Source organism: Eublepharis macularius, chromosome 19 (genome assembly GCF_028583425.1).
Source record: "Eublepharis macularius isolate TG4126 chromosome 19, MPM_Emac_v1.0, whole genome shotgun sequence".
In the NCBI taxonomy this organism is placed as follows: Eukaryota; Metazoa; Chordata; class Lepidosauria; order Squamata; family Eublepharidae; genus Eublepharis; species Eublepharis macularius.
In genome coordinates this window covers 10,711,801-10,737,576 of record NC_072808.1, presented here as the reverse complement: position 1 = coordinate 10,737,576, position 25,776 = coordinate 10,711,801, and the positions used below count along the sequence as shown (strand labels likewise).

At 44.1% G+C, this 25,776-nt stretch overlaps 1 protein-coding gene across 1 annotated transcript in view; it reads right to left on the bottom strand.

Annotated features, from left to right (window-relative positions):
• Nucleotides 1-24,791, bottom strand: part of NCKAP1L (NCK associated protein 1 like) — an 89,613-nt gene extending 64,822 nt beyond the window's left edge. The window contains exons 1-9 of the mRNA XM_055003976.1: nucleotides 24,562-24,791; nucleotides 21,207-21,317; nucleotides 14,101-14,193; nucleotides 10,272-10,328; nucleotides 8,609-8,751; nucleotides 6,099-6,189; nucleotides 3,363-3,500; nucleotides 2,030-2,078; nucleotides 637-793 (exon numbers count right to left, since the gene is read on the bottom strand). Of these exons, the coding sequence (XP_054859951.1) occupies nucleotides 637-793; nucleotides 2,030-2,078; nucleotides 3,363-3,500; nucleotides 6,099-6,189; nucleotides 8,609-8,751; nucleotides 10,272-10,328; nucleotides 14,101-14,193; nucleotides 21,207-21,317; nucleotides 24,562-24,663 (941 nt within the window). The 5' untranslated portion in view covers nucleotides 24,664-24,791. The remainder of the gene's footprint in view (nucleotides 1-636; nucleotides 794-2,029; nucleotides 2,079-3,362; nucleotides 3,501-6,098; nucleotides 6,190-8,608; nucleotides 8,752-10,271; nucleotides 10,329-14,100; nucleotides 14,194-21,206; nucleotides 21,318-24,561) is intronic.
• Nucleotides 24,792-25,776: the final 985 nt, after the last annotated feature.

Below are 25,776 nucleotides of genomic sequence, written 5' to 3'. Positions count from 1 at the left end.
TATTAAAATACAATAAAAACATTATTAACACATTAATATTCAGGCGCCATCAGACAGATCGGCTACTGCAAGATCATCATAAACCCTGGCACCACCATGATGTAACTCAAGGGTGGCTGCAAAAAGAGGGTATGGTGGTCAGAAGGGGGACAAAAAGCTGGCCCCTAGCCAAATGACTGACAGAACATCTCCGTTTTGCAGGCCCTGCGGAACTGGAAAGGGACTCACAGGGCCCGGATCTTCATTGGGAGAGTGTTCCACCAGGCTGGGGCCAGGGAAGAAAAAGCCCTGGCCCTAGCTGAAGCCAGCTGAATGTCCCTCAGGCCGGGGACCACAAAACTGCTTATCCGCAAAGCATACTGGAAGCCCTCGGCCCACAGAATGACCCAGCCAGGTTTCACAGTCCCTTGCAGCACACTGGTGCAAAGAATGACAACACGCATCTGTTTAGCAGAAAAAGGAAGTTCCACAAACACAGCTTCTCTCACAATTTTTCTCTTCGGCAAAACAATTCAAAAGGGCATTTGCAACCGGCTGCTTTACCAACGCTTCTTCCCTACTGGGATGCGGGCAGGAAAGGTGTGTAACCCATATGGCAGTTACTAGACAGGAACGACCCTCCCCTCCACGCCTTACCCTTTGATGCTACTGAAGGCCTCCTCAGTGACTTTGTGAATTGCAAGTACTTCATCCCTTACGAGGGTGATGTACAGGGAGCCCCGGAGAGCCGTCCGCCACAGATCCAGGCAACTCTGTGTGGAGCCCAGGCAGCTGTGGCACAGCAGGAACCCAACTGTGGGAGTGAAAGACAGACAACAGTAAGAGGAAAAAAAACAAGAGACTGGTCCTCAAGGCACTGGATTGTCAATAGTAGAAGCTTGGTGGAGATGTAAATCCCAAATCGGCTCCAAGTAGAGCTGCCAGATTTTCGCTGGGAAGCAGTCTCTTTGAGTCTCTCTACATTACTAAGTACCTAGGGACGCTCTAGTGCAGGATTGCTTGTCTAGTCCTCAACTCATTTGCAGGCTGTTCTTGCTTAATGCACATGAATGCCAATTTCAGGGGATCTCCCTTTGGGTGGCTGCATCTGCAAGTGATTCTGGAGAGCAAAGCGCCAATTCCACTCTGTTTCTGCTGTGAGAACAAGTACTGTAGGCTCCTTTAAATTGCCAATTTGCATTTCTTTAAGGTGGGAGAAAGGGTCAAGATCTGCATTTCAATGAACGGATGCGGGAGGTGGAGGAAACTGGGATGCTTTTAGCTGCTGACGAGGAACTGATATTAAACATGAGGAACTGATATTAAACATGAGGAACTGATATTAAACACGTGATGCTGAGCAAATTGAAGTGTGACTGTGCGATCGAGTGCATGGAAAGTTAGAGGGGGATGTGTGAAATGAAGTTCATTTGAGCATCCCTAGGTACTTAATAATGTGTAGAGAGACTCTTTAAAAGATTAGCAGCATCTGGACAGCATGCAGATGTTACTATACCTTCCCTTCCTGTTGCCTGCTGGTCTCTTCAGCCTGCTGCGTGATAACCTAGAAGCCTATAGGCAGGAGAGGAAAATGGACAAAGAGACCAGTGGAGGGGGTGGGGGGAGCACAGGTTCAGCAAGTACATCAAGGGTAGGGAATCAAAGCCCAAATGAGTACTTGGTGGCACACTGTGGTCACATCTAGCACAAATCTGGCATCCTCCACGGAACCAGCAAAGATAGTTCCTCAGAGGGTTTGTTTGTTTGCCTCCTGAAGGCTCTGTCAGTTTCACCTTCCCTTCTAGGAGGCAAAGAGGAAATAAACCAAGGCTCTGAGGAGTGATCCTTGCTGGCTCTAGGGAGGTGAAACTGACAAGAGCCTTCGTTTCAAACGGTTTCCTGGCTAACATTGTGACTCCCTTCACATGAGCATCCTCATGTAACTCATCTCTTGTAGTTTAGTTCTCAGCTAAAGGTGCCAAGCTTAAGATCTGGCTAGGGTCCTGTCCAGCTAAAGCATCAGACCGACATGACATAAAAGACAACTTACTCACAATCCATCGCTCAAGAAACTCCAGAGGAAGATATTCACAGGCCATCTGGGAAGGAAAAATTAGAACTCGTTTTTACGTCCATGTAGATCTAATCTCATCTCAGGTGCTTGATGCCCCTGGCTTCCCTCCCACCCACTCCCTGGAGCTTTTAATTTGACAACCTCTCCTGGGCAACCTGAAGAAGCTCAGGGAACCACCATTTGCCCTGTTGGGTAACTTATTTGTCATCTATCAGTAACCCAACATGTAGTCCTGAACAGGTTAAATAACAGCTCCCCAGGGCTGTTCAAGAAAATGGCAGGGAACGAGGTGGGGGGTTAAGCTTCCACTCCCCATGTGCCATGGTCCTAATCTGGAAAAGCCCCCCATTTGCCTAAAGCTTACCCAGGAACTTGCCTAAAGCTTACCCCACTGAACATCACTTAACAGTGCACTGGATGGGCCCAGGATGGAACCAACATGTTGTGTGGGGTTGCCAGCTCCATGTTGGGAAATTCCTGGAGATTTGGGGGGCGAAGGCTGGAGAAGGCAGGGTTTGGGGAAGGAAAGGACCTCAGCATGGTATAATTCCATAGAGTCCACCCTCCAAAGCAGCCATTTTCTCCAGGTGAATTGATCTCTGTGGCCTGGAGATCAGTTGTAATTCCAGGAAATCTCCAGTAGAGATGGGCATGAACCGAAATATGAACCAAAATTAAGCACGAACCAGCAGTTCATCAGATCCCATTTCTGACGAACCGTCACAAACTTTAGACTGGTTCGTTTGGTTCATTTTTTGGTTAATCACTGCAGACAGCCTGGTGCCAATCAATCAGTTTCCTAAGCAACAGGGGATGGACTTCCTGCAGACCTTCTGCTGACCCGGAAATGAACTTCTGCTGGCCCAGAAGTGATGATTTTCTGACCTGGATATGACGTTTTCACGAACCAAACGAACCAGTTTGCGAACCAGGGGCAGGTTCGTGAAAGTTCATGGTTTGTGGTTCATGAAATTTGATGAACCACGAACCACATGGTTCAGTTTTTTTCCGGTTCGTGCCCATCTCTAATCTCCAGCCACCACCTGGAGGCTGGCAACCCTATTAGATCAACTCAGTGACTCTGTACTGCATGCTGGGAAATACTGGATTCTCTCAGTGAAGGATACTCTGTGCACAATCAGGAGGCAACTGTAACAGGCAAAGCCTGCCAGTCTTAGCCCCCCAGCCTCCCCTTCCCCAAAGAAAGTGCTTACTGGATAGGAACTGAAGGTTTGAGGACCCTCCAGAATAAGCTAGGTGTGTTGGACAGGCAGGCACAAAGTGTCTTTGTCCCACGTTACACGCTCACCGTATCTGAATTGGCAGGGGCTAGCATGCTTGCAGGGTTGCTGATCAGACTGAAGAGTTGGTCGCTTCGCCACTGGTCGGCTGAGTGGTTTCGACGGGCAAAGAGGAAGTGCAGCGAAAGAAGGGCATTGCTCACAGCCTGGCGAGAGAAGTCTATTAGCGGGGAGGGGGGGACTGTGGGCAGAGACACTGTGGGCAGAGACTACGTGTGATTTTGGCTAATGCCTCTTCCCAAACTTTATTTCTGAGGAAACTCAAAGGGGAGGGGGGGCATTTGTCAGGGGAAGTGGCAAAAAAAAAGGAAGAAGCAATGAACTCTTCCTGTACCCATCAATTCTTGTCAATGCTTTAGTTCTGTTGGGCCGTTTTTCCTGGCAGCATCTAATACCGAAAGCTGACAAGACAGAGTCTTAAGATCTTGAAATGGAAATCTTGCTTTTCTCCTTGTTTTTTTTTTTAAAATTTTTGTAACATCTAGCCTGATAAAGAGTTTCAATGAGCTTGAAAGCTTACATGTCATTTTGGCTGGCCCTAGTAAAAGATATTACAATGGATTTTGTTTCTGGATTTCGGGTGGGCTAATACAGCTGTTTATAATGCTTTCCCTCAGCCAGGTTTGTTTCTTTTGGAACCTGGCAGGGGTGGTGGGATCAATTGGTGGGAGGGCAATCATAGGCAAAAAAAGAAGAGCTAAGCGCCACCCGCCAGTTTTTCCTTGCCAGCACTTCCACTGCTCCCATGTTTGCCTTAGAAGGAAAACACGACTTTGGGAATTTGGAGTTTACCTCATAACAGGTACATCGACCCACAGACAGTGGAGAATCATAGACCAAGTATTTGGGCAAAGTATTATTGGATTGAGCAGATATAAGTACTGCCCTTCAGTGAGAGGGAAATGTGATATAGCGGATAGTGTGTTGGGCTCAGACCTGGGAGAGACAGGTTCAAATTCTCCTGCTGCTATGAAACTCATTGGGTGACAGTAGGGCCATTTCCACACACGTTGGATAATGCACTTTCAATGCACTTTCATAATCCTTTAGAAGTGGATTTTTTGTTCCACACATGGAAAATCAGTTCCAAATGTTCACTAAAGAGTATTAAAAGTGGATTATCCAACGTGTGTGGAAGCAGCCTAGGTCACTGTCTCTCAGCCTAAACTACCGTGCAGGGCTGTGGGAGTGGATAACATTGGAAACCAAAGAAGGGCATAATAAAAATGTAATGGACAGATAGGTGGATAGACGATATCTCAATCTGGTGCATACAGAGACAGCTAAAAGCACATTCAATGCAACTCTTATTTGGTCCAATCAGCTTGAATACAAGAAGCGTTTGCCATGGGAACATCACACTGTAAATCCAGCATGACACTCAATTGATTCAGGGGTACCCAGCTGTGATTTTCACTTTTGCAGTCTGTTTAATTCTGCCCCCACCCCACTTCTTTTTTACTTCTAGCCCACCCGTCCCCACCATCATCAGCACTCGTTTGTGCAAATTTGGAAAAACAAAAATTAAATACAAAACCAAACGTGCTTAAAGTAAGAACAGAATCTACCTCTAGGGAAAATTTTTGGTCATAACTAGGGAAACTGAGGTTCGTACATTGAATGCCTCCAACCGGGTGCAGCTTAGTACATCGCATATTCGCTGTGATCATCTCTGATGAGCTAGATCTCATTGATATCACATGTTTTGCTTGATGTTCAACTCCAGTTAAAAGACTGGAAGTACCCTGGAAGCTACTGCCAGTACGAGCACGCAGTCTTAGACCAGAAGAAATAATAGTTTGGGTTCCGTATAAGGCAGAGTAATCTTATTATTTTAATGGTGTTGGCCTGTTATTGAGTGGTTGTGTTTTAAAGGCTTTGTGTTGCTCTCTTAGTCGCAAGCCACCCCCCAGCAGATCTCTGGAGAGGAGGTGTATATATTTTCTGAAATAAATATATAAATAAATATTTATTTAGATAGTTATGCCCCACTTTTCTACCCAATGGGGACTACGTGAAATCCAGCATTCCTGTACTTGAGCACACAGTATTAGACGGAGTGGGTGTTAAGCTACCAGTGGATTGATTGTAGATGAAAATAAGAAGCTGCGTGTGCTAAGAAGCCATCTAAACCATTTGCATAGAAGGGTTTTGCACAGGGACAGGTAAGTCTACACTGCCCAATCTTTTTGTGGTGGAAATACCACCCTCCCACTGCTCCTCCAGCTATTCTTACCAGTTGCACATTGTATACACATGTGTATGATGCTTCTAGCAACTACCAAGACGGAGCATAAGGAAGAACTTATGTTCCCAAAAGACACTGCAGCCTGAGAGACATGCACAACCATGCAATTACACATGCAAGCCCATAGATCCAGAGGAGTTAGCCATGTTAGTCTGCAGTTGCAAAATAGTAAAGAGTCGAGTAGTCCCGTTAAGACTAACCGACTTTACTGTAGCATCAGCTTTCGAGAACCACAGCTCTCTTCGTCAGATGCATCTGATGAAGAGAACTGTGGCTTTCGAAAGCTTCTGCTACAATAAAGTTGGTTAGTCTTAAAGGTGCTACTGGACTCTTGACTACACGCAAGCCCAAACATCTTCACAAGCACACAGGATGCCTGTGCAACCAGATGAACAGTGAGCGGCGTTATTGTGCATAGCTTGCAGACGATGGACCGAAGGAGTCAAACTCGGAACCTGCAAGAGGATCGTCTGCCAGCATCGCAGCAGCAACTCACCCTGGTGTGCGGTCCAAACTCCTCCATCAGCTTGCGCAAGGGATTCTCATACTCCAGCACCATCTGACCCAACCGAGGGAAACTGGGGTCACTGTAGCCAGAAGAGCAACAAGTCACAGGTGTCGGCCGACAGCAGGAGCCGTGCCGTCTTCTTCTGACCGTGCCCAAGCATTTCTGTGCAAGAGCACAGCCAGAGGCCTCTAAGGTTTACTTTTGAAGACCTGCGTCTTACATGTTTCCCTTAACTTTACTGAACCTTTTCAGACAGCAACAAAAAATGCAGGTTATTTCCATTAGGACTGACATGCTGCTAGCCAGGATCTGGCACAGGTAACGCCACAACTTGATTCCTAAGCAAATGAGAGGGTAACCTAGCGGCAGAAGAGACAGCCATGCTGCAAGGACAACTGGCTGTGTTTGTTTCTTAATAAAAGAGGGTAGGTGTGGACTCCGGTGGCAGAGAGTGGGGAGTGCGCACCTTTGAACGAAGGCGGAAAACAGGAAATTGCTGTGGAGGAGATCGTAGCTTGGCTCAGTGATACCCACTGTGGTGCCCATGAATGTGGTTTCTGATGCCTACTTCCTTTTTCCTCAAAGCAAAGAGCCAATCCTGGCTTTCCTCTACATCATCGGAAGAGGAAGTGCTTCAGCATTGCTCAGGACTTTGGTGTCTGTGGGAAGAACCCATTAGGAAACAGCTAACCCTCATTGGAGGACACTTGGCTCGGAACTTCTTTGACATTTTTGTGATTATCCCAGCCCCACAGCAGCCATTTTGTAGCTGGTCATGCCTCCCTGTGGCAATAGGCTTGCCAATCTCCAGGTGGGGCCTGGAGTTCTTAACAGAATTACAATTGATGTCCAGGCTTTAGAGACTAGTTCTCATGGGGAGGCGGGAAATGGCAGCTTTGGAGAACGGACTTTACGGTAATACATCCCTGCTCTCTCCAAACTGTGCCTTCCCCATTCACCTCCTTCAAATCGCCAGCAATTTCCCCAAGCTGAAGCAGGCAACCTACATGGCAGCCATTTTGTGGCGGTGGCCACTACCTGTTTTCAAAATTACGACTGTGTCCTCAGAAGCTAAGCAGAATCAACCTTGGTTAGTAATTGGAGGGGAGACCTCCAGTGAAGACCAGGGTTGCAGGGGCAGGTTGCAAATCACCTCTGTTAGTCTCTTGCCAGGGAAACCCCACCAGGGGTCGCCATAAGTTAGCTATGACTTGAGGGCAGGATTTCATTTAATTCCACAAGGTCAACCAGGCTGGAAACTCCTGAACTAACTAATTTTTGTCAGGCCCCCAGGCTCCAAAATTAGAAGCTATATGAATGCTCTTGGGAGAGTAGGACGCCGCAAGACGCTTAGCTTCTGAAAAAGCTGTCAAAATAAAATAAGGTAACTTTTTTTTTTACGTTCTCAAAATGAAGAAGGCACGGCAGAGCAAAATGTGTTGCTTGTCACCAGTGATATCTGACAATTTGTCTATTGCATTTTTGTACTCTGCCCTTCCACCAAGGAGCTCAGCACACACTGCGTATGATTCGCCCTTTCCCATTTTATCCTCGCAAAAAAGTCTGTAAAATAGATTAGGCTGACAAAGACTGACTACCAAATGTCAAATCAGCAAGCTTTTACAGCATAGTAGCGATCCTAGTCCAACACTCAAACTGTTACACCAGGCTGATTCTTTATGATATCACAAGGGGTCAGTAACATCTCAACATTCAATACTGTGTTCCAAGCTGACATGGACTGTGGTAATTGGGAGGAATTGCATTTTCTCAGAGAAAAAACACTGGAGTTCCTTATTGGAAAAATGCCATTTTCTTCCTATAGATGTGCCAGCTGAGGAAAAGATGACTGATCTCCCATAACAACGAAGCATATGAAAAGCACATACTCTTAGGAACAGAATAATAATAATAACTGTGCTTATATACTTCTCTTCTAGACAGATTCGTGCCCCAATCGGAGTCAGTGTTATTATTATTAGAGCCAGCTTGGTGTAGAGTTTAAGAGCAGCAGGACTCTAATCTGGAGAGCCAGGTTTGATTCCCCACTCCTCCGCATGAAGCCAGCTGGGTGACCTTGGGTCAGTCACAGCCTCTTGGAGCTCTCTCAGCTGCACCAACCTCACACTTAACAATAACACACTTTGTAAACCGCTCTGAGTGTGGCATTAAGTTGTCCTGAAGGGCGGTATATAAATCGAATGTTGTTGTTATTGTTGTTGTTGTTATCATCATCGTCATCCCCACAAGAATGAGCACAGTGTTATGTGAATGTTCCCTTTAAACACGGAGGCTTCCTGCTCTCCATGCAGGGAAAATTCCCCATGTGAAAGCAGGCCCAGGTGCCTTACAGGAAGGCAGATTTCAGATAAACATCAGGAAAAGTGGCAGCATTCATTCTTTGAATAAGATGCTGAGGGTCCGGTTCAAGGAAAGGCTAGACTGGCATCTGAAGGGAGGACTTGTGGCCCAAGGGACAGAACTTGTTGGAGCCTGACCTGGTTCCATGGATCATCTCATAGGTACAGTTGTACAAGCCGATCAGGGCTTTGCGGTCATCAATACGACAAAGGAGCAAGATGACCGATGCGTAGGTGACAATTAGGTCCAGGTAATTCTTGGTGAAGTCGTAGTTCACATGCTGCAGGAAACAACAACAACAACACAAAAAGCAGCGTGAGAATGTGGAGACAGGCCAGCAGAGGGTAATCTACCTATCAGTCACATTTTTATCCCACAGCTGGCATACAAGTTCTCTACTCCTCAACAATATATGAGAAACGGGTGCCGGACAAAATGGCTGAGCAGGGATTTGAACACATGGATCTGCCTTATACTTAATCAGACCCGCGTTCCATCAAGATCACTATTATTTACTCAGACTGGCAGCTGCTCTCCAGAATCTCAGGATGGCATCTTTCACATCGCCTACTTCCTGGTCCTTTTAATTGGAGATGCCGGGGATTGAACCTGGGACCTTCGGTATGCCAAGCAGATGCTCTACCACTGAGTCATGGCCCCTCTCTGACTTGGGTCTCTCAAGTTCTTGCAAAAAAAATCCCTCTAATCACTGCAACACACTGGGCTCTACCAGGGCTTTTTTTCTGAGAAAAGAGGTGGTGGAACTCAGAGAGTTGCCCTCAGAGAAAATGGTCACATGGCTGGTGGCCCCGCCCCCTGATCTCCCCTCTGTCTGGAGATCAGGGGGCGGGGCCACCAGCCATGTGACCATTTTCAAGAGGTTCCAGAACTCCGTTCCACCGCGTTCCAGCTGAAAAAAAGCCCTGGGCTCTACTATTACTTGATCACCATGTCTGGGCAGATTCTCACACCTGGTAGTAGCATAAAAGGCTGGTCTTGTTCTTATACTGGGATTGCAACGAGACCTGCTTGGACAGTGGGTCAGTTCAGACAATCTTCCAAACCATCATTTGGAGGGTCATGAACAAGCCATGTGCTCATGCCCTTCCTCCTCCCTCCCTCCCCTCCCCTCCCCATCTCACATACTGCTTCCCTATCAGTTTCCTGTTAATCCCAGTTTGCCAGAATATCCAAGTCTTTCCAAAGCAGAATGGGAAGCCCAGTTTAGCGTGGTTTCTGATTTTGGTTTGCAATCTACAGTTAGTGCAAATTAGGAAGCCAGAGAGGGGAGCCGATCACAAGATAGGAAGAGAACACATATGCATGCAACTTGGAGTTAAACTACAAGAGACGAATTACATGAGGACGCTCACATGAAGGGAGTCACAATGTTAGCCAGGAAGCTGCGTTTTAAAAGACAGATTGGAAGGCTCTGTCAATTTCCCCTCTCTACAGAGCCAGCAAAGATGGCTCCTCAGTGGGTTTGTTTATTTCCTCATAGCCTCCTAGAAGGGGAGGTGAAATTGACAGAGTCTTGTGGAGGCAAAGAGGAAATTAACAAACCCACTGCTTTCCTGTCCTGAAATGGCCACCAGCATATGTAAGTTTCCCCCACAGGTCAAGTAGCAGCTCCAACAGCTACCTCAGGCCCATGTTTTAATAGGAATTGAGTTTCCTGCATGTACAGCCTACATGTCTGCCATGTGGATTTTGTAAGTACCTTTATTGTACTCAAAGAGCGGCTAATATATCTTTAACAATCTAAAACCAACAGTCACACTTTATTTCAATGATACTCACAATGTCGAAGTAGCACTGGCTGGCATCAATGGTGTTCAACAGTTCATAGACATGGTCCTAAAATAGAAATTGAGCACTGATTAAACTATTATAATAATAACCTGGAGGTTTCCCCATATAACATTGGTGTTACCACTGTATTTCATGATGTATAGTGTCCTGACTCCCTAGACTTCTGTCTTGGGAACTCCCTACCACACCTGCGGCTGAATGAGGACCTGAACTCCATGCTGTATTTTTCCTCGGATGCCACTGGGCCAGGTGCAAAGGCGTGTTCCAAAGTTCTGAGCTTCCCAAGTGTATGTAGACCCAATTCAGATTGGGATCACATCGTGCAAAGACAGGGGGCTCAGACTTTCCCTACACATTGTTTTCCTGACCTGAAATGGTTGAAACATGATCATCAGTACAAAATGCACCCTCCAGGGCCATTTCAAAGTGATGAACAGCATTGGGAGGGACTAAGCCCCCTTTTTCTACATGCCATGGTCTTAACCCATATAAGACCCACACATGCCTGAGAAGAATGGAATTTCTGAACACGGCACTCCATCTAACTTGAGTGGTCCCCCAGGAAAACATATCTCTAATTAGGCTTTTATGCACCCGGCCAAATTCACTTAAGAAGCAGAGCTGGCTAATAGAGGTCATTCTCACCAGGATGAACTTCTTTACACCTCTTCGTTCATCATTTTGTCCTCCCCTTGTCCCCCCAGCAATCCCTGGCTCTCCACAGAGATTCTATACAGACAACCTCAGGGGACGAGGGTGACTGCTAAAGCTGGTGGTGTACCAGAAATTTTTCTGATGCCCTGTGGATTAAAAACATTAGAATGTGAAGTTCCTTAGGAAGAGGTGCCAGTGTCCACACTAGAGATGGGCACGAACCGGGAAAATTCCGAACCCTGCGGTTTATGATTCAGCGTACCAAAACTTTCACTAACTTGCCCTGGTTCGTGAACCAGTGCGTTTGGTTTGTGAAAACATTACTTCTAGGGCAGCAGAAGGTCTGCATAAAGCCCCCCCCCCCCCCGTGTTGCCTACGAAACTGATTGATTGGCACCAGGCTGTCTACAGTGACAGATAACGAACCAAATGAACCAGCCTAAAAGTTCGTGGCAGTTCGTCAGAAATGGGCTCTGACAAACTGCCGGTTCGCGAATCACGAACAGCCCCAGTTTGTGCTGAACTTTGGTTTGTATTTTGTTTTGTGCTTATCTCTAATCCACATATATATGGGCTTGGCTGCCGCCTAAAAGCGTGGAAATAAGCATAGAGACAGAAGTGCTAGTGTGACACATGCCCTTTGATTTCCAGTTTGATTGGAGAAATTTATCTGTAGCTATCTCTTATTTGGGGCAGACCCTGCTTCCAACAGGAAAAAAATGATACGCTATGACCCAGTGGAGCTACCCATGATTGGTGGTGCACAGTGTAATCTTGGTAGTGTAAGGGTACTGTTCTGCTAGCGCATGACCTGCTATCCCATACTGACTGAAACCAGGCTGGCAAATATGGAACAACAACAAGAACAACCAGAATAAAACATCTTTCCCTTTGCACCTCCAACAAACTGCCTGAATCAGCCCGGGATAGCTTTGAAGACAGTGACAAATGTTTGTGTTTCTGTTCTTGGACATTAAAGATCTATCTCATTATACATTCGGCTGTAAATTCTATGTAGCGTTAAGACAGAAATGAACACTTCATCTTTCTTTTTCCTTCTTCTTTTTTTTAAAAAAAATGGTCCCTTCAGTTCTTGAGACGTTGGCTTTCTTACTAGGCACGAAAGTGTCAAGATTATTTATCTAAATGCTATCTTTGCTTTTCTGGCAAATGCCTTCTGTACGCAAATGTGACTTTACATTCTCATTTTAATTCTATTTTAGTATGCCTGCATCCTTATTCTGTTTTTTCTATTCCAAACAGGTTTTACATTGTGGGGATGAGGGAAGAGGGCAATTATAATGTTCTGATTTTACCGTATACTCTGCAAAATTGAGTGGATGACCCACAATTGGAGGAAAAGTGATTTAAGAACCTCAATCCGGTTTGGTCATAGATCCAGAGGAGTTAGCCGTGTTAGTCTGTAGTAGCAAAATCTACAAGAGTCCAGTAGCACCTTTAAGACTAACCCACTTTACTGTAGCATAAGCTTTCGAGAATCACAGTTCTCTTTGTCAGATGCAGTTTCCAGAACGAGTTTCTTCTTACCCTCCATACATCTGACAAAGAGAACTGTGATTCTCGAAAGCTTATGCTACAGTAAAGTTGGTTAGTCTCAAAGGTGCTACTGGGCCGATTCCAGATGACTAACCTTAAGTCGCTTCATGCCGCCCTCTTCCGGATCGCGACGGGGAAAATGCGAAATATCGTGTTTCCTCGCGCGAGTTTTGCGCGTCGTCGCGCAAAACTCGCGCGAGGAAACGCGATATTTCGCATTTTCCCCGTCGCGATCCGGAAGAGGGCGGCATGAAGCGACTTAAGGTTAGTCATCTGGAATCGGCCCTGGACTCTTTTCGAATCCGGTTTGGGTTTCTGGATTGGGTTTCTTAACTCACTATTCCTCCAATTGTGGGTCATCCACTCAATTTTGCAGAGTTTTCAGTTTGGAAGTGCCTCTTTTTTGGGTTGCCTCTCTTTTTTTGGCTGATTGTACTGTATAGCACAGACTAGATTTTTTTTTCCAACAGCAACATATAAAACGCATTGCATTACATTGCCTTTGCTCGGGACTGCCCAGTGCACTGGTGACAGGCTTCGGATTCGATACGGAGCCTAAGCAGAAGATACTTTCAGGGATTCATGATATGCGGAAATGAAGTCTCGGACCTGCCATGCGTATGAATTTGGATGAACCCTGCCGGTTCCTCCAAAACGAGCAAAAGGCTATTCCCTGTTCATAAAGCAAGCAGCAATAAAACAGGAAAAAGGCAGGAAAAAAAGTATTTGCCTGCTGTTCTTTAACTAACAACGGTGCAAGTACAGAGCGCTGAAGAATTTTGCAAATATTAGAAACCAGTGGTGTCATACAGAGAATACAGCTGTTGACCAGAGGAAGCCGGCTTCAGACCTCCATAAAGCCCCCTGGGCGGCCTTGAATCAGTCACTCTTTCTCAGCCCAATGTCCCTCACATAGTTGTTGTGATAACGGCAGATGGCTAGTAGTGTTAGTCTGCAGCAGCAAAATAAGAAAGGAGCCCTGTGGCACCTGAAATTTATTCCAGCAAAAGGTGGTGTGTGTCAGAACTCACTTCATCAGGTGCCTGAGCTGTACATCCATTAGGCAGGTGCATTTATGCTGCAAAGTGCTCCCTTTATACTAAGGGGGAGGCCCTTTCTGTTCTTAAAGCCCACCCCCCAAACCAAGGATCTTCACTTTCCTTTTTGTACATGATGGGAAGCAGTGCTTTGTTTATATAAAGAACTGCTACCCTCACATAGAGCTTGGCAGAGGGAAGGAAGGAAGGAAGAGAAAAGGTTCAGTGCTATTGAACTCAACCATTTCGGGAATCCAGATGGAAACCAGAACCTTTACTGGGCAACTGAGAAATGGCATAATGTTTGCTCACCTCCTATCCCAAATCTGTAACCCTGTGATATCTGGCTGCTATAATCTGTCCAGAATAGCATTTCCAGAATTCTGAAGCTGTGCAGCGTTCAACAGTTTCCCCTGTTGACAGCAACACAGAAATGACAGCAGCTACACCTGGAGAATTTCTGCCTTCCTCCAAGCTTTTTGAAGGGATAGAAGCCCTTTCTCAGATGGAATATAGTAAATTGAAAGGAGCCCCATATAACAACCCCCTCATTCCATGCTAACACTCACCCGGAATTCCAACACATCCACAAAGGTCTGATAATACGCAGTGAGAGCCCGGAAAATATCTGCTTTCTCTTTGTGCACCGGCCCCAAATGTTGCTGTAAAGGAAAACAGGGCATGAGTAAGTGGAACTGCTCCTTTGGAAAACATCACAGTTGTGTGAGGTCCAACATTCAAAAGTGGCTTAAAATGCTCTCCTTGAGATCTCTGCGCTTGAGATCTCAGTCCTTTGAGATCTTGTCTCATTCTGCTGCAAGATACAGATTTTTTTAGAAAAACAACAACACTAAATTCCAGACATTTTATTTGGAATGCTTTAAACTGCATTTGAAACAAGGTGCTGAAGGAAAGTTTTGCACATGCCATGGATGGCCAAAAAGACAAATAAGTGGGTACTAGATCAAATCAAGCCTGAATTTTACCCAGAAGCTAAAATGGTAAAACTGAGGCTATTGTACTTTGGTCACACCATGAGAAGACAAGATTCTCTGGAAAAGTCAATAATGCTAGGAAAAATAATGCTAGGAAAATTTTAGACTTCCTGTTTGGGATCCATGGAGGTCTAACGCAGCTCCACTTGCGGAGCTGACCGGACTGCCGTTTTAACCGGCCGGCGGGGTGAAAATAGCCCGCGGCCGACTGCTCTCAGGCGGGGAGCAGGCAAAGAACGCTCAAGACCCTAGGGTGAGCTAGATCTCGGACGAGGGGGGGCTCTATACAACGAGTCTCCCCCCGATCCTTGAGGTCCCACCTTGCGACGGGTCGGCTATAATCTCTGCGGCAGTTTTGGGGCCAATTCGGCTGGCATAAGACCTACATACCCAAGCATCGATTGGGGGAAGAAGCTGAGAGGAGAACTTAAAATCGAAACAGCGATTACAACCCGAGAAAAGTGAAGAGAAGGTAAAGATCATTATCTTCTGAGACGGGACAGATTGATAAAAACAGAGAGGAAAAAAAGTAGATTTTTAAACTGCAACAGACTAGTGAAAAGGAGGGGAAGACTCGGCAGGAATTGAATTTAAAAAGAGACTAAGTTTAAAGAAGTTATTAAAGAAATGGGACTATTGTTTTGAATACCTGTGGCTTTGGAGCTGTGAGAAAAAGACACCATCGCGAGATCTGCTGTGGGAAGACGGGAGACAGGAAGTGCGTAATAACAATAGAGTGGCTGGAGAGAAGCGGCCCTTGCTGGAGGGCAGGAAGTAGGGAATCGCCATTTTTGAAAGGGGAAGGGTCGCGGCTTCAGCGGAAGAGGAAGTAGGCCATCTTGGATTACAAAATCATAGAGAAACCATAGAGAAAAGACGCCCGACATTTTGGACTCTTTAAAATTTAATTTCTATAAGAAGACCGGGACATTTAAAATAGAAAAACGTTAAATTTTACGCCACGGAGTTAAGGAAGAGAGCGGATTCGTGGGAGCGAGCTAAAGCAAGCCCCACGATGTCAAAAAAAGAGTGGCAATCGGCAATAGAAAACCTGGATAAAAACCTGGACAAAAAACTTTTAGATATGATTAAAGAACTTAAGGACACGAAATTGGAGCTGATAAAAGAGGTTAAAGAGGTTACACAGACAGTAAAATCGGAGCTGTCAGAAGTGAAAAAAGGTATGGAAACAATACGAAGTGAATTACAAGGAACGCAGCAGAGAGTTAAAACAGTAGAAGACGCGATGGAGAATTTAGCAGACACGCAACAAACAGAGATGAGATTGGTGAAGGGGAGAATGTCAGTTGCAGAAACTAAACATATGGAGAAGCAGCTACGTTTTCGTGGCTTGCCAGAAGTGGAAGGAAAGTCAGCGCAAGAACAGATGACTGAGGTGTTGGCTGAGTACCTGGGGAAGGAGGAGGAGGAAGTTGTGGCTATCCTAGATGTGGCATACCGTGTGAATTCGAGAATAGCAACCCAGAGGAAACTACCAAGAGATGTGATTGTGCAGTTTACAACACGAAATATGAAAGAGAGGATTGTGACAAAACAGTTTCAAGATCCATTGGAGATTGATGGCAAGACGATTATTATAATGAAGGAACTGCCCAGATCAGTGTTACTGGACCGGAAAAAATATAAAGTGCTAATTCAGATTTTGAAGGACATGAAAATCAGGTACAGATGGGAGTTACCGGAAGGAGTGTCCTTTGAGTTTGGAGGGGCCAAAAAACGCATCAGATCTGAGCGAGAGATGGAGCGATTTATTAAGGACAATGAAAAAGACTTACCAACAAGATCATGAGTATGGAGTGTAAAGTATTATCTTGGAATGTAAATGGACTAAACTCACCGAATAAGAGGAAAAATACTTTTCACTGGCTACTAAAACAAAAATGTGACATTGTTTGTTTGCAAGAGACCCATATCAGAAAGCAGGATGTAAAATATTTAAAATCTGGAAAATTGGGCAAAGAATATGTAGCGGCCTCCAACAAGAAAAAAAGAGGAGTGGTGTTGTACATAAAAGAGGAGCTACAGCCAAAATTTGTTATGAGAGATGTGGAAGCTAGATTTGTAGCAGTGGAATGTATTTGGAATTTAAAGAGAGTGTTGGTAGTCGGACTTTATGCACCTAACGGTGCAAAAGAAAGCTTCTTTGAGGATTTAAGGAAGCATTTAGACGATCTTGCATACGACCAGATAATTCTTGCTGGAGACTTCAATGGAGTGACAGACTTGGAACTAGACAAAAAGACTACAACGGCACAAAAGAAAAGAGGACTATTACCAAAGCTTTTTTTTGAGTTGATTCAACAAGAGACTCTTGAAGATGTATGGAGGAGAGAATATCCTAAAAGCAGACAGTTTACTTTTTATTCTGCAAGGCATTCTACATTATCAAGAATTGATATGATCTGGGCCTCAAAAGACTTAGCATTATGGACTAAGGAGGTAGAAATAATGCCTATGGTAGGCTCAGATCACAACCCAATTATGTGGAAATTTGGAAAAAAGAGAAAAAGGAAAGCATGGAGAATAAATGAGGACTTGTTACAGGAAAGAGAGAATATGGAAATACTGAGAAGAGAGACAAAGTTTTTTATACAATACAACGTGAATAAAGAAGTACCAACCAATAAAGTTTGGGATGCTTACAAGGCGGTTGTAAGGGGCATACTAATGGACTTAAATGGTAGAGCAAGAAAGAAGAAAGAGGAGAAAAGACAAGAGATTGAGGAGAAAATAAAAGCCAAAGAAATACAGCTAAAAAAGAGACCAGGGAAAAAGAAGGTATACCAGGAAATTAAAATACTTCAAGAACAGCTAACAGCAATGAGCAATAAAGAATTGGAGTGGAATCTCAAAAGACTGAATCAAAAAGCGTTTGAGGGTGCTAATAAACCTGGGAAGTACCTGGCATGGCAATTGAAGAAGAAAAGGGAAAAGAAGATAATAAATAAAATTTGCGAAGATAACAAAACGTATTTGGAGCAGGCTACCATTAGTAGAGCCTTTTATAAATTTTACGCTAAGCTGTATAATAAAAAAGAAGTAAACAAAGAATCAATAGCGTCATATTTGGAGAAAACCAAACTTCCAGAAATCTCGGAAGCTTGGAGAAATAAGTTGAATAGTGAAGTAACTGACGAGGAAATAAGTAAGGCAATACAATCTGCAAATCTAGGAAAGGCGCCAGGGCCAGATGGACTTACGGCTAAATTCTATAAGACAATGGCTAATGAACTGGCACCATTCCTAAAAGAGGTGATGAATGGGGTTTTAAGGGATCAAAGGATTCCAGAAACTTGGAGTGAAGCGAATATATCATTGATCCCAAAAGAGGGCCAAGACCTGACTAATGTGAAAAATTATAGACCTATATCGCTACTCAACAATGACTATAAAATTTTTGCGAAGATATTGGCGGAGAGATTGAAGGGGTGGCTCTCGGAAGTCATAGAGGAGGAACAAGCAGGCTTTTTGCCAGACAGACAAATAAGAGACAACTTAAGGACAGTGATCAATGCTATTGAATATTATGACAAGCGTTGTGACAAAGAGGTTGGTTTCTTCTTTGTTGACGCTGAAAAAGCGTTTGACAATTTAAACTGGGACTTTATGTTTGCCACTATGGAAAAGCTACAATTGGGAGAAAGATTCATCAGAGCAATTAAGGAAATTTATAGAGACCAGACTGCAGCAATTGTGGTGAATGATGAATTGACCAAGAAATTGACGATAAGTAAAGGAACAAGACAAGGTTGCCCGTTATCTCCATTGTTGTTCATTTTAGCATTGGAGATTCTGATGATACAAATACGTCAAGATGATGAAATTCGTGGAATAAAAATAAAGGACTATTCATATAAGGTCAGAGCATTTGCGGATGACATAATGTTAATTGTAGAGGACCCATTGGAGAACATGCCAAGAGTGATAGATAAGATCAAGGAGTTTGGAGACTTGGCAGGTTTCTTCATTAACAAAAAGAAGTCAAAGATATTATGCAAAAATATGACTAAGCAGAAACAACAATTGTTAATGGAAACAACGGATTGTGAAGTAACAAGTAAAGTGAAATATTTGGGAGTCGAATTAACTGCAAAGAACATAGATCTATTCAAAAACAATTATGAAAAACTATGGACTCAGATAGAGAGAGACTTGATTAAATGGAATAGATTGAATTTGTCATGGTTGGGCAGGATTGCAGCAGTTAAGATGAATGTGTTACCAAGAGTAATGTTTTTGCTACAGACAATACCAATCATCAGAGACTCCAAACAATTTGAAAAATGGCAGAGGAAAATATCAGATTTTGTTTGGGCAGGCAAGAAGCCTCGAGTGAAAGTGAAAGTTTTACAAGATGCAAAGGAAAGAGGCGGAATGCAACTGCCCAATCTGAGACTTTATCATGATGCAATCTGCCTAGTTTGGTTGAAAGAATGGATGACATTAAAGAACAAGAAACTATTAGCCCTAGAGGGATATAAAAAAATATTTGGATGGCATGCATATTTATGGCATGACAAAGTAAAGGTCAACTCGATGTTCCTGCATCACTTTGTTCGGAGAAGTCTATACATAATCTGGAAGAAGTACAGAATTTATCTACAAGAAGGAACCCCTTTGTGGGTGGTTCCATATGAGGTGATAGACCCGAGAGCTGTTGATAATGAACAACAATGTTTAACGTATAAAGAAATAACTAAAACTGAAGCATCCAAACTTAGAATAAAGACACAAGAGGAACTATCACCTAACTACGATTGGTTCCAGTATAGACAGATCAGAGACTTATATAATTCGGACTCTGTAAAGGGAGGTATACGAATAGAGAATTCGGAACTAGAGCAGACCCTTCTTAAAGAAGATAAGAAAAGAATATCCAAGGTATACCAAGTACTGTTGAAGTGGTATACCGAGGATGAGATAGTTAAAACACAAATGGTGAAATGGGCTATAAACTTTAATAAAGAAATAACAATGGAGGCATGGGAATACTTGTGGAAAACTACAATGAAGACAACGACATGTATTAATATCAAAGAGAACATTTATAAAATGATCTATCGTTGGTACATGACACCAAAGAAGATTGCGCTAGGGAATTTGAATACTTCTAATAAATGCTGGAAATGTAAGAAGCATGAGGGCTCCCTCTATCATATGTGGTGGTCGTGTGAGGTAGCCAGGCAGTACTGGGGGGAAATAATAAGAGAAATGAGTGAAATTTTACAATTTCAAATTAATAAGAACCCAGAACTCCTGCTACTGAACTTGGGAATGGAGGGAATTCCAGCCCAACACAGGACGTTGATATTTTATATGACAGCAGCAGCTAGACTTTTGTATGCGCAAAAATGGAAAGTACAAGAAGTGCCAACTATTGAAGATTGGACTTACAAATTGCTGTATATGGCTGAAATGGATAAGATGACAAGAAAATTGAGAGATCTGGACTCAGGGCAGTTCAACACAGACTGGGAGAAGCTGAAACAATACCTGGAGAAGAAATGGGAGGTGGGAGGAAAACTGTGGCAGTTTGAGAACTACTGAAGTATTGAAGTAGAGGGGGGAGACTTTACCGGGGGGAGAAGAGATAAATGTGAATTAATAAGCAGTCAGATTAATAGATTGACATATATATAGATATATATAGGTTAACAAACAGAACATAGAGAAAATAATTAATTATAAGGACTAAATATAAGGAGCGATTAACTAACAATATTTTCTTTTTTTTCTGACAAGTTTTGTACCAAACTGAATGTCTGAAGATATAGATGGGTCAAATTGATTGACTACGTGAGGAGAGATATATAGAACTATTATAAAAAGATAGAATGAGTAATATATATAGAGAATAAGTCAAATTGTTTGATATAAACGAATGTATGATCTATATGGTTTATGATATATAGAAATATCTGAAATTGAAAAATTGGGATAAATTGTTTATCTAAGATGGAAACAAAGACTTACAGTTTGGGCATATAATGTTAAAAATAGTTAAGGATGTACTGCTTAGAATAATGGAGAATATACATTTGTTTTAGATAGAGGAAGCTAATAAAAGTAAGGGAAAGGGGACAAAGGGTTGGAAAGCTGTTGGAAGTCAACAAAAAGGGGGGGGAAAGGGAGGGGGTTAGAGATGAAAAAATTGGGGAAAATTGAATGTAAATGTGGAAATAATGGATTCTAACCCAATAAAAATTTTTCAAAAAAAAAAAAAAAAAGCCTGAATTTTACCCAGAAGCTAAAATGGTAAAACTGAGGCTATTGTACTTTGGTCACACCATGAGAAGACAAGATTCTCTGGAAAAGTCAATAATGCTAGGAAAAATAATGCTAGGAAAAGTGGAAGGCAGTAGGAAAAGAGGAAGACCTAAAACAAGACCTAAAACTCAATTAAAGAAGCCACGTCCTCCAGTTTGCAGGATCTGAGCAAGTCTGTTAATGCATTGCACAGAAACGGAGCATCATTCTAGTTCCAGAAATAAATCCAGCAGCAGTTTTTGCTCATCTAGAATGCACTTAACATGCAACCGCGCACACAAAAGCTGTTCTTATTTAAGCTATGAGAGGGAAAGTGCATAGAAAGAGAGTTCTGTTGCTAAGACCACAGTAAACCATCCACAGCACACCCACCCTAGATTTGAGGGTCTCACCGTGCTGCTCCGTGTGTCCAAGTTGGGGAACTTCTTGTTGATATATTTGATGCAAGGCTCCATGGTCTTCTCCGTGAAGAACGCCGGCTTGGCCCGGGAATCTGTGCATGTCTGCAAAGGTAAACAGAAGTGCCAGTAATTGGCTCTCTCGTTTGAACCATTACCAAAGTCACCACCGTGTGGGCCCAACTCAGGCCCTAGATAATCTTTTCCCTCTCTTTGAGAACGATGGGTAGAAAAAGACTGTCTTTCCAAACAGTTTCTGGCCTCATTGTACAGAAACAAACCATGCTGGAGAAGGAGTTGATTGTTTCCTCGGCAATTATGCCTGGATACTTTGTCGTAAGGGGCTACCAACTATGCAAGCCTGCTTTAAAAAAATTAAGCCTGCCCAGAATATGTCCCTTAAATCCCCAGAAGTTATTCATGGGGACGAAGAAGTCATTCCCTAATTTTTGTTAAAGCACAGGTTGCCAGCCTCCAGGTGGTAGGTGGAGATCTCCTGGAATTACAACTGATCTCCAGGCAACAGAGACCAGTTCCCATGGAGAAAATGGCTACTATGAAGGGTGAACTCTATGGAATTATATCCCAACTGAGGCGCCTCTCTTCCCCAAGCCCAGCCCCCTCCAGGATCCACCCCCCAAATCTCCAGGAATTTCCCAACCTGGACCTGGCAACCCTGCGAAATGAGTGGGTTTCTGTCTGTGGACCACAATTTTCTCACCACCTATATCTCACAGCAACCTGTAATGCCCCTCAAATCCTGTTTTTGGGGCCGGGGGGGGGCACTAGGAACAGAATATCAGGTGGCATTTCAGGTTGCCATGAGAGGGGAGAAGCAAGAACGTTATGTTCCGCAAGCAAAATTCTTTGTCCAGGGAAATGCTAGGGCCTAAATCAAGTTCTAGGACTCGAGTCTCTCTTCATGAGACCTCTATGTGAGGCGCACAAGTGAAGGGAGACTGAATGTTAGCCAAGAATCGTAATTTCATCTTTGCCTCCCTGAAAGCTCTGTCAATTTCACCTCCCCTTCTAGGAGGCGAAGATGAAATAAACAAACCCTCTGAGGAGCAATCTCTGCCGGCTCTAGAGAGGTGAAACTGATTTAAACTATGATTCCTGGCTATCATTGTGTCTCCCTTCACTTGAGTGTCCTTGTGTAAAAGGTCTCGTGTAGAAGCTGCAAGGATAATTTTAAAGCTAAAACCCTGCTTTGTTGACTTGATACCCCAGCCCAAGAACATGCAAATTATCAGTTTGGTGTAGTGGTTAAGAGTGGCAGGATTCTAATCTGGAGAGCCAGGTCTGATTCCCCACTCCTCCGCTTGAAGCCAGCTGGGTGACCTTGGATCAGTCACAGCTCTCTCAGAGCTCTCTCAGCCCCACCCTCCTCACAGGGGGATTGTCGTGAGGATAATAATAACACACTTTGTAAACCGCTCTGAGTGGGCATTAAGTTGTCCTGAAGGGTGGTATATACATCGAATGTTGTTGCTATTATTATTATCTAAGTAGTGATAATACTGATATCAGGGCTTAGCTGAGGATCAAGAATACAGATGGGCAGGAAGAGTTAAAGTCTGCCTTCAGGAAGCACCCTAAAATTGCAACAGGGAAATTCATGGAGTCATATGGAAAAGAAAATCACTCAAACACGAAAAAAATGTGGTGTGTATATTAACATGTTCTATATACACACATCTTTTAAATGCATATTCTGTCACCCCAATTTTGAGCAACTAGAAACAGGGACGACCTTTATGTTGGACAGAATCTGAGGCAGTTTGCAAAGGTTATTACGATAAAAGTGGTGTGTGAAGCCCACATGAGCAGGAGGGAAGAGGAAAAGAAGATGCCAACGCTGGCAATTTTCGTTTTAGGCAGAGACCCAATCTCACGGTTGCTACCGTGGAAGAGGAAGCCTCGTCAACTCCGCAGCCTCCACCCCGCAGTCAAGAACAGGAAACAGCTGCCGATGGCAGCTAGCTCTCTCGTTTGCTAACATGGCCTGAAGGGCTCCAAGGCCTCCGTTTCTATTTCCTTCCTGTCAGGCCTTCTTTAGCCACCAGATAAGGAGAAACTGGCAAGCAGCATCAAATGGTGTTGCTGAGCAGTGAACCTGGATTCAAATGTTCATGTTGCCATGAATTTCACCGGGAGTCTTTGGGCTACTTTCTCCGACCGCACTTTGCAGAGCTGCTGGGGGAGGGAGCTGTGTGGGTTCCTGAGGGAAAGGGTGGGGTCTTAACGTACCAAACAAAATAATAAAACACGTCGCTGCTGCTGCTTTATCCTCTGCTGATTTATTTGGTGTCCACAGCACTGGAAGGATTAGACAGCAATGTAAAGAAACAATCCTGCCCAGCCACTTTACGTGAGGAAATAAGGGCTGGTCTACACATGCATTATGAAAAGGTGGTGGGATAAAGTAGTAGTTTGGTGTAGAGGTTAAGAGGGGCAGGACTCTAATCTGGAGAACCGAATTCGATTCCCCACTCCTCTGCTTGAAGCCAACCGGGTGACTTTGAGTCAGTCACAGCTCTCTCAGAGCTCTCTCAGCCCCACCCACCTCACAAAGAGATTGTCATGAGGATAATAATAACACACTTTGTAAACCGTTCTGAGTGGGTGCTACGTTGTCCTGAGGGGTGGTATATAAACCAAATGTTATGATTATGTTGTTATAGTATAGACTTCAGGTTGCAGTTGAGGGATTACATTGTTCAGAGTTCTCCTGCATTAATAATTCCCTGTTAAATGGAAAATTACCGCAGTAAGTAAAACACCAGGATAACATCTTTCAAAGTCACATGCTAATTTTTTTTTTAATTTACAGTAAATTGTTACACAGGGAGCACTAAAAATGTGGCTCCCCCATCTGCGACCCGAAATGGTACAGCTACCACCTCATTCCACTGCACGTCTAGACCAGGCCTAAGATGGACAAGCCTGAGAAAAGTGGGATAAATCCAAGGATGGACAAAAAGGGCTAAAATACGTCGGCGAGAAGAGCCCTTAGCAGACATGCAGGGGAGACACACGAGTTCTCTCCTAGACTCTCTCAACCCGTTTGGGGAGGTGGAAGGGAGAGGTTTCACCTGCCAACTGGGGTCAACTGGAATCCTGCCTTTTGGTCAACAAAGCCCTGCTTCGGACGACTGTTCCCTCCAAGTAGGAACAACAGCCAAGGGTTTTCACTTCCTGGCCCTAATAACCATCCCTCTAGGAGCAGGAAACATGCCCCACCTTGTAAGCAACCAGACTCCACCATTTTCATTTCCATGAGCTTGGCATGGATCTCCCCCCCACCCAAAGAATATGACAACCTGCATCTGGCCGCATCAGTTCCTACCTTCTTGATATTGTACAAACGGACGAGGACCCCCTTGCCTCTGTCATTGAGGATCGTCAGTTTCTCAGCAAACTTGTGCTGGTACACCGAAGGAAGAGACATCTCCCCACCAAACCAGCAAGACCCCCCCCCTGCTGCTCTTCACAGGGATGTGAGTCCCCAAAAGGAGAATACTGCGACAACTGCAGAAGTCACGGGGGTCTGGCCCCAGCAATGCAATGAGCCGCACAGCTTCCGAGTCAGAGTTTGGGCCCCAACTGCATGGAAGCTTCTCTTTAACACTTCCCCTTTGAAAAGCGGTGAACGCAGCTTCCCTTCTCGGGCTGGGACTTCCTGTGGCCGGGGTGCTTAACAACTACAGCAGATCCATCTCAAAGCAAAAGTCCCACAGGTTGCACTAGCCATGGGCTAGTGCTTCAATCCCAAAACAAGAACAAATCCACATAATCCCTTTTGTTATGGCCAAACAAACTGAAACAAAACGCTGTACAAGCTTTTGAGCACACCAGGACTCCTCACCAGCCTGAGCCCTGGTGTGCTCAATAGCTTGCACAATGTTCTCTGCCCATTTGGTTGATCCTAACAAAAGGGATTTCATGGTTTTTGTTCTTGTTGTGGGATTTTATGTGGATCAGTATGGCTTTCTACATCTTTTTCTATTGCAGCAAGCCCTCTCTTAATGGACAGATGGACTCAAAAAACATACAGACAGATATTCCACCACAGATATACCATATATATTTATATAAAGACAAGTGTCCTGACTGACTCATCAATGCCCAGCCCAAACCCCTGGACCTAGAAACATGAAATTTGGGGAGGACATTCCTTTCATGATGTAAACACCCCCTAAGAAGGGATTTTAAGAAATTCGCCCCCTAAGGGGGTGAAAAGGGGTAAAATGTGTTTTCCCTGTGTGGCTGGCAGGCTGCTGCCTGCTTGCACATGAGCCCACTGCCAGCTCGCCACTCTTCTCTGATTGGACCAGCCTTTCAAAGTTATTTGCATATGCAGGCTGATTGGGGCTCACAACATTCCACACCGTATTCCTCCCCACCGCCCCAAGACATTTGGTACTATGCTATTATACTACAAAACCAACTAAAAACACACACACACAAACAAACAAAAGTTACATACCCTTAAGTATTATAACTGGATTTAAAGTAGTGTAATACCATAGCAATGCACAGGTATCAAGCTAGTCTATTATAA